Source organism: Colletotrichum paranaense (assembly GCF_030867605.1).
Source record: "Colletotrichum paranaense strain IMI 384185 chromosome Unknown Scaffold_18.1, whole genome shotgun sequence".
Lineage (NCBI taxonomy): Eukaryota > Fungi > Ascomycota > Sordariomycetes > Glomerellales > Glomerellaceae > Colletotrichum > Colletotrichum paranaense.
In genome coordinates this window covers 313,412-321,243 of record NW_026848976.1, presented here as the reverse complement: position 1 = coordinate 321,243, position 7,832 = coordinate 313,412, and the positions used below count along the sequence as shown (strand labels likewise).

Below are 7,832 nucleotides of genomic sequence, written 5' to 3'. Positions count from 1 at the left end.
ATGTTTTTTGCTCCACGCAAGACCCATCTCTCCCAGATAGTAAGGTCGGTCGGACAGGTCCTTTTGTCAAAGATGTCATCTTTGAGGCGTTGAACCCAAAGATGACGACTGCGGGGTTCGGCTTGGCTTGAATTGACAAAAGGTTTTCGGAGTAGAGGGACCAAGGCGAAGAGTTGGGAAGCTGCTGTGCGTTACCGTAATTTGCAAAAAAAAAACCGATTCACGGTGCAAGAGCATGAGAAATGCGTTATCAAGCCTCAATGCTCTCCTGGAGTACTGAATCCTCGCCTGGGTACCTGACTAGTTGAGCATTGGTCTTGGTCCTATGGATGAGCTAGCCCTCAGGTACACTGCTGAGTCATATTCAGATTATGGAGTACACTAACACGCAGGCTTGCGCAAGATGAGTGACTTTGTTGACCACAGCCTCGCGCAATTGAGAGAGAGAGGGGGGGGGGGGGTTTCGCAGCCCGAGTAGTGAGAACAGCAACTTACGTAGTAGGTATTTCCGAGTCCGCCGACCGGGTCTATCTGCCTGTCGAGTATTCCGTGGGCGTGAGGAACTCAAAGAGGGACTGATTGACTGAGTCGCGAACAAGCCGAGCTTTTGAGACCCTCTGTTTCCCCCCATGCTGTCCGCCTTTGCATACGTTGCTCGTGTCCTCTCCATTGCGGGCACCGGGTATTCCAAAGCTCGTCAGAACTCTCGACAGGCATTGGCTACCAAGACAGTGATCCGAGAATGCGCCTTTTTCTTTCCCTCATTTTTCCTTGCTGGGCACCTCGTTGAGGGTTAGCTAAAGGCGGACCAGAGTTGCGTGCCTGCATATGCCCAACGCACAGACAACGGCGCCAGAGCCGTTTTTCTTCTCTGTTTCCACTGTCCCACAGAGGCGGGACGACTGCCTATTCGCTCAAAGGTAGAGGTAATGGAGAAGCAAAGCTGCAGGCTTGACCAGACAGGCGGGGGCCGGGGATGGTGTACGTGGTGTTAGTGGCTCAAAGAAGTCTTTCCAGCTCGTATGGCAGACCAGCAGTGAGTGTGACGGTATCCATGGCCATGACCGCAAGATACGCAGGGTAGATCTCTGTACGTATGCTGCTTCGTAATCCGCAACTCAATTCAGGTCAGCTTTCAAATCGCGTCTCGCAGCACGGCAGGCGGGTACGTAACACGGGACCGAGGGCGACTATGGAGTAGTACAGCGTATCCAGAGCTGCGTAGGTACGGGCGTAGGCCAGTCCCATTTTCGAGGCGAAGGGATGATGGGGACGGCACGGTGCAGCGGTGCGGCAGAGCAAAAGCAAGCGCACATGGGAGCTTGGCTTGTCTGGTACTGCGTGCATAGTGAATCCGTAGGCCGCCAAGCGAAGCCGAGGCCATCTGCAGGGGCACCGGACTAGGTACGGCCTGATTATCCAATAGGCATGGCAAGCAAGGTCCTAGGGACGCAGAGTGATGGTGGTGGCTTCGATTGGGTTCTGGCTTTCTGATACTGGCGATTACCGGACTAGTGGTAGGTACGGAGTACTTTCGCAGCCAGTTTCTGCGGAGCCCGAGAGACGAGAAATGCTCTCTGCATCAGTACAGCCTACGGATACTGCCAGGTTCTGCAGTACAGGGCTTTCGACTGTTCAGTGTCGAGCCGGTGAGAAAGAAAGTTTGCCAGGCCCTTATTACGTACCTTGTCTGCTTTACGCAACTGGGCGACGCAATGTGCAGTAGTCCGCAGATGACCGTACGCGGTGTGTTCTCTTTTGGGTTGAGGAGAGGAACAAGATCCCGGTCGGATTCCACGTAGTATCGGCGGGCTGGAGAAGGCACCAGGGTTGGCCGAGAGGACGGGAAGGGAAACCAGGGCTCCGGGGATGTGTCGACGAGTGAGAACCTTCAGTTCGGGACAAGAGACGCGGGTGCTTAGGTTGTTGGGATCCCGTATGCCGTATCCTGTATGCCGTATCCTGTATGCCGTATCCTGTGTTCTGGGTTCCTGGGAAGATTACGGCCAGGTGAAGGTCGGATTGGGGAGTCGCATGGAAATTGCTGCAGACTGATTCAGAACGTTGCTATGTGGGTTGGTCGCGCGGCTGTAATGAGTCGCTCTGATTGGGGAATTGATTGACATTGGGTTTGCCGGACAGAGTGAAGTGATGGACGGATAAGGCGGGCGAATTGAAGAAACGAAATGAAGCTTTCCAGACGGTCGGATAGTAAGTCATGGCTAGCCTGTCTGGCAGCTGTCTGGTAAATTGCATGTCTTTCCGGGACGAAGTGATGAATTTAGCAAATGGCGACTGACCGGGGGATGCAGGCGGGACAAAAGGGATTACTTAGTGTCATGATTGCTGTATTCGAACGAATTTGCGGAGAAAGTGCAGTGGACAACGGGAGTCGTGAATTTGATAATGAGATGAACCCTCTGCCACACTGTGAGAGAAACTATGAACACTCGTGTCTATTGCACCTACTCAAATTTCCTCTCCCATGCTTCATTTCTCTATTCGTAAGGTACTTGCCTACTCGTACCTTCCCTGACATTGGGGCATTCGTGCCTTACTCAGACGCAGGTAGGGTAGGTAACTTGTAGTAATTAATTAGGTAGGTGCGTATCACAAGCTCTATCGGATCGGCAGCTTGCAATCTGATTATGGCCTCCCGCTCCGGCTTTGGCTCCGGCGGCCATGACTCTTACTGGTCGGTTCAAGTGGTCGTTTCCGGAAGGAAGACGGACACAAGGGAAACATGGCAGTCCGGGAAAGCGAAACCCGTTGCGTAGGAAGGAGACGTCCAAGGCGGGGAGGGGGCGGGACGGGAACCTAGACCAGTGAGGCAGAGACACAGGCAGAGTCCAAAGGTAAAGAGAGGGCACAAGGAAGGAAGGCATGTCCAAAGGTACCTACCTACCTTACTCATCGCATATCCTTGCCCATTCCTGCCTATGTATCTTGGTTTTAGGTAAGACAAGGCAAGGTGCCTGAGAAAGGTACGTGTATTGACGACGGGAGCTCAAGTGTCTGACGGGAGTAGGTTGGCATCTTGCGCTTGCCATTTTGAACTTCAGTCCCCTTGAGTCCTTGACTCCTTCCGCCGTTGAGTAACCGTCGCTCCACACCGTTCTCTCCCACGAGTCCCAGTTGGCCCTAGCGTATCTCGAGTATCCACACCTGCACCTGCCTTAGTGTACTGTGTACCTTAGGTAGACCTGGGTTGCTGCAGGAAGCACGCAGACGGCAGCATCAGCAGCACCTCCGACCTCGATTTTAACCCTTACTTTACTGTCCAGGGAGTACGTAGATCTCTCAACAGTGTGATTGTTGAACTTTCACCGTCCCAAGACAAGGAAGGCAGGAACAGGAAGAAGAACACACGCAGGCAAAATGTGGGAATGGAGACGAACTACAAGTCGCAACTGCGTGCTGCCCTGAACCCCACGACTCAATCCACTCGACCCAGTCAGAATCCAGGGGTCCTGCGTGCCTGCTCAATCCACCTTCAGTAAGTGGAGGTAGCCAGGATCCACAGACACATGGAACCTGGAAGGAACTTGGGTTGGCGACTGCAACTGCAACTGCAAGTCTGCAACTCGTGGCACGACGAACCCAAGGCCGGTCAGTCTTTTAGGGCTTTTTCTCGCCCTCTCTATTCGTACATGCTGCATACAGATTATCAAAGTACCTGGCCGGTCATTTACTCGCGAGTTGTCCGCTCAATCAATGTGGCATTTTCCATCAAGTCCATGAGCAAGCCTTGATCACCAAGTCATGCCTCCAGAGTCCAAATTACATCGGTATTGACACTCAACTCGAGCCCAAGGCGGCACAGGCGGCGGTTGGCTTGCGATGCCGTAGCTGAGGTGGGGTAATCGGCGATATCTCTGGGTCACGGAGTTCTAGGCCTAGACCATTGCTTTTTCTTCGGCCCAAGGTTGGAACCTGAGAGCTGGGATGGCACAGGACTACGGCGTAATATTCACTAATCAGAACTGCAGAGTCAGAGAACTTCCCGAGCCTTGTCTTCAAAGCCCCAATGGTCGACGGGCGGGCGGGCGGGCGGACAATTGTTAAGCAGGCGAGATACCGAGAGCGAGCCTTGGTTGCTGAGCGCAATTCGACATCTTAAGCTTCTCGACACACACACACACAACTTGTCTGACTTCACAGCACTCTCATTGTCAACTTAACTTTGGTTGTCAAGGCTATAGCTGCGTACTATTCCACGTAGAACCTTGGACCTACGGCGGGACAATTTACCCGAATCAGAAGGGAAACAGGTCCGTTTACCCCAGAACAAATGCAACGGCATGCTCCTCATCCTGATCCTTCTGGCGGGCCAAGGTTCCTATGAAAAGCTCCCCGACGTTGGAGCCCGCCAACCCTGTGCTTGCGCATGTGCCTGTGCCTGTCAGACAGCTCCCTGGTTCTCTTCTCACAAGCGATCCTTTTCCTCGAGCCAAGTCCGGCATCTATATCACCAAATACTACTGCAGGCCACCATTGGCTCGAACGTCAGACCCTTCGATTGGAGCGACAGGCGGAAGAAGGGTGGGCGGGTACTATGGAATTCAATGCACTGTGGGCAAGGCCGCTTCGCAAGAAACGGGGACTATGAAGCCGGTCCATGTCAACGTTGCAACGGTTGGATGTCAAGGATGTTCTGCAGTACACTAGACGGCGCTCTCTCCCGCCCCTCCAGCACCAGCCTGTGTGCCTGTCTTGTCTTTTTTGGCAACCTTGCTCAACCGAACGCACGGTAGGTTGCGCTAACCTGCCAGTGGCAGCAGAATACCACTATCAAGGCACTCCTGTACAGTACGGATATGGTTGGGAATCTCTCAATTGTTCCTCGTGCTGGTGGTGTTTCTTCTGCCCACTCTCTACTTGACGCAACACTTCGCTACATTGTTTGTGTTTCTTGTGGCAACCTATGTCACCATAGTTCATCGTCCCGCCTGGGGTCTGATATAGAAATGGAAACAATAAGGTTTGTGACGTCTTGTTAAGGCCACAAGGCGGACCAAAAGGTTACTTTAGCGAGAGCCAAGCGAATACAGGCTTATTGCAATTGGCAAGACTGGGAAATGGACCAGTCAACTCTCACCTTGTCGCGCCTCGAGCACGCTCAATAGACAACTCTGAGTATTCAAGGTACCTTACCCATCCTACTGACTCAATTCGATAAAGAATGATGGGCACCACTAGCCTCATCAGCAAATACCTGAAATACAGCGAGATCAGCCATTGTTCGCACGGGTAGCTCTTCATGGCAGTGGACCTCTGGTTTGTCTGTTCGTTCCCCTCTAACCGATATGAACATCTCTCGTTGGCGTCTTGACCAACCTGCCGCCACCTCGATGCTATTCGCTCATCTTGGCCATTGTTGTTGGTCCCACGCCATCACCAACAATTTCTCTCTCTATGCTGATCCTTCCGCATGCTGCTTTGCAGGACATCCAAGAGCTATTACCCTGCGGCCGGGAAATTGGATACATCGTGTTGGAGGGTCGCGTCTCGGGCCAGTTGGATGCCAGAACACCGGGGGCTGTTCTTCATCAAACCACACATGACAGCAACTAGGTTTACAATGCAGCTTACGGATAGCTAGCTAGCTGACTTGCAGCCTCGGCCGAGGATATGAGGGACGAAAAGTCATGCTTACGACTCAGCTATTGTCAACTCATCTGTAGGCTGTAGCTAGCTGTATCGCGGGTTGAACCTTGGCGGTTGCAACGCCGTCATTTCCAGAACGCGAACCCTGGGACGTTGTTGGACTTTGCCGCATTCGTGCATTTCTCCTCTCAAGATTCGTGGCCGGGCAGGTCGGCTAGGACGGCCAATTCCGACGCCGTCATTCGCGAGCTACCGTCAGCAAGTCTATCCGCAGACGCGCCGCTCAACGCAACGCATGTCCGCACAGGTTCCACAACGATCAACCACTCCTGTCAGACTGCATGATCGGTCCGAAGGACGCGGGACAAGGCATAGAAGGCATAGAGATGAAGAACACAATTAACCGTATCTTGAAGGAACACTGAGGTGGCAATTGCCAACTAAGGTACGAGAAGGGGAAACAACCGACCTCAGTCATCTGGCCGAGGCTCTAGTTCCAGACCTCGGACGCAACGAAGAAAAGGTCAGCCAAAAGGCAGACACATATCAATATTGCTTGTGCCGTCGCTGCACGTAGAACAAAATCCGGAATAGGCTGCCCTAACAATGGCCTTGAATGCGGAGAAGGATGGGAATCCCGGGGAACACATGCCTGCAGCATGGTCTTCAAAGTCGTCGTTCAAGGGACCGATCTCCAAGGGCTCGATTGTCGGTTTCTCGACGACGCGCCTATATTCCGGGAGAGGAACGACATCATTTCCTTCTGTCTTCTAGACTCAGGATTGATGTTGGTATTCCGTCGATCAGCCCCAAGGCAGCGTCGCGTTGGTTGCAAATAGCCGCAGCTTCACGCAATTATTATCTTCCCTGATGTCTGTATCCACGAGTAGTGAACGGCTGAATTGGAGGATCACAGAAGCTGCGGCTCACGACGAGGGCCAGCTAGTCTCTTCCCTTCCTTCAGTTTGCGAATGCTGCAATTGCACGGTATATGGTGTATTCTCGACTGAGACTCTGCTGAGGACCGCCGATCAATGGCCGCCGCTTCAGTCCTAACCCCCGCGTACCCTGGAGGACTCGCTGGGATACATGACCCTGCACTGTACCACAGCTAGGCATCGAGCACATCGTTGCAGCAGCATAAGCTAACGACAGATTCGTCAGTCGGTGTGACGGTCCAACTGCTAGCTGCGTGCTGCCGATGCCCTCAAAGAAGTGCTGATCGGCCTTGCGAGTCTGCAAGGTCCCGCGAAGCTTACATGGAAGCCCAAGAGAAGGCCAGATGGCCTGTTTTCGCGGCCTACGCTACGCCGTGCATGCATGAGCATATTGCCAAAATGCCAGTCTCTACCTACTCCATACCTGTATCACCACTGGCAATCGCCGTGAGATACAATAACCCAATCCTCAGCAATTCTGTTGGGCCAGAGGACACCCATCCCACAGTGTGGACGAAGTCTCTAGGTCGAGGCAGCAATCATCGTACAATACTCTGTACGGATACATATCATTACACCAAACTTGGGCCTTTCCAACTTCAGGCACAAACCACCAACAGGTGAACCGAGTGTCACACTTCTCTTCTACTTCCATCTGGGGAGATGCTGGTGAGACGGGTTCGCGTTCACTGCTCTTGATTAGGTAGCTGTCAATTCTGGCAGAGAAGCTTGGACTCTCGACTGGTCGTCTCGTAACCCCAATCTTCCCAAGTCCCAACATGCTTCCAACATCACGCCACAATCACCAGCTCACTTCTCAACACCCATGGCTCATCAGTGCCGTCCGCGGATTACCCAAACGTGACTAATTTTCCTCTGACCGCTGTGTTAGAAAGACGGTCGATCTTATTGCAAAGACTGGAGGTGCTACACTAACACTACGGCGAGGATTCTTCAAGGCAATCGTGTCATCGATCGAGAGTTTCAACCGCATTACGACCGCGCCCCGAGCAGGGGAGATCCCGATAGCTTATCCAGACCGGCGCCGGCTCCTCATGTGCCGTCTGCAGTCCCGGTGTTGATGTGTCCGGCTGCATCCAGTCTGTCGCTTTTGAGTCTTGAACACAATGGAAAGCCAGACTCGGGCCATGCTGCCACTGGATGGCAAGCGGCCCAGCTTTCCAGAAATGGACCGTCGTTTCATCTGCTCTGCCTAGTTGAGCGCCGTGAGGCCTTGTCGGCAAGCAATGCCTCTCCAGAAACAGGCGACCGTTGAAGTGGTATCGC

At 53.2% G+C, this 7,832-nt stretch overlaps 2 protein-coding genes across 2 annotated transcripts; one reads left to right on the top strand and one right to left on the bottom strand.

The window, feature by feature from the left end:
* Nucleotides 1–2,591: 2,591 nt before the first annotated feature.
* CPAR01_15166 (uncharacterized protein) lies at nucleotides 2,592–2,885 on the bottom strand (the record flags this gene model as incomplete). The annotated part of the gene is made up of 1 exon (XM_060499415.1): nucleotides 2,592–2,885. The coding sequence occupies one exon, from the start codon at nucleotides 2,883–2,885 to the stop codon at nucleotides 2,592–2,594; it is 294 nt and encodes a 97-aa protein (XP_060341847.1).
* Nucleotides 2,886–4,301: 1,416 nt separating this feature from the next.
* CPAR01_15165 (uncharacterized protein) lies at nucleotides 4,302–4,754 on the top strand (the record flags this gene model as incomplete). The annotated part of the gene is made up of 1 exon (XM_060499414.1): nucleotides 4,302–4,754. The coding sequence occupies one exon, from the start codon at nucleotides 4,302–4,304 to the stop codon at nucleotides 4,752–4,754; it is 453 nt and encodes a 150-aa protein (XP_060341846.1).
* Nucleotides 4,755–7,832: the final 3,078 nt, after the last annotated feature.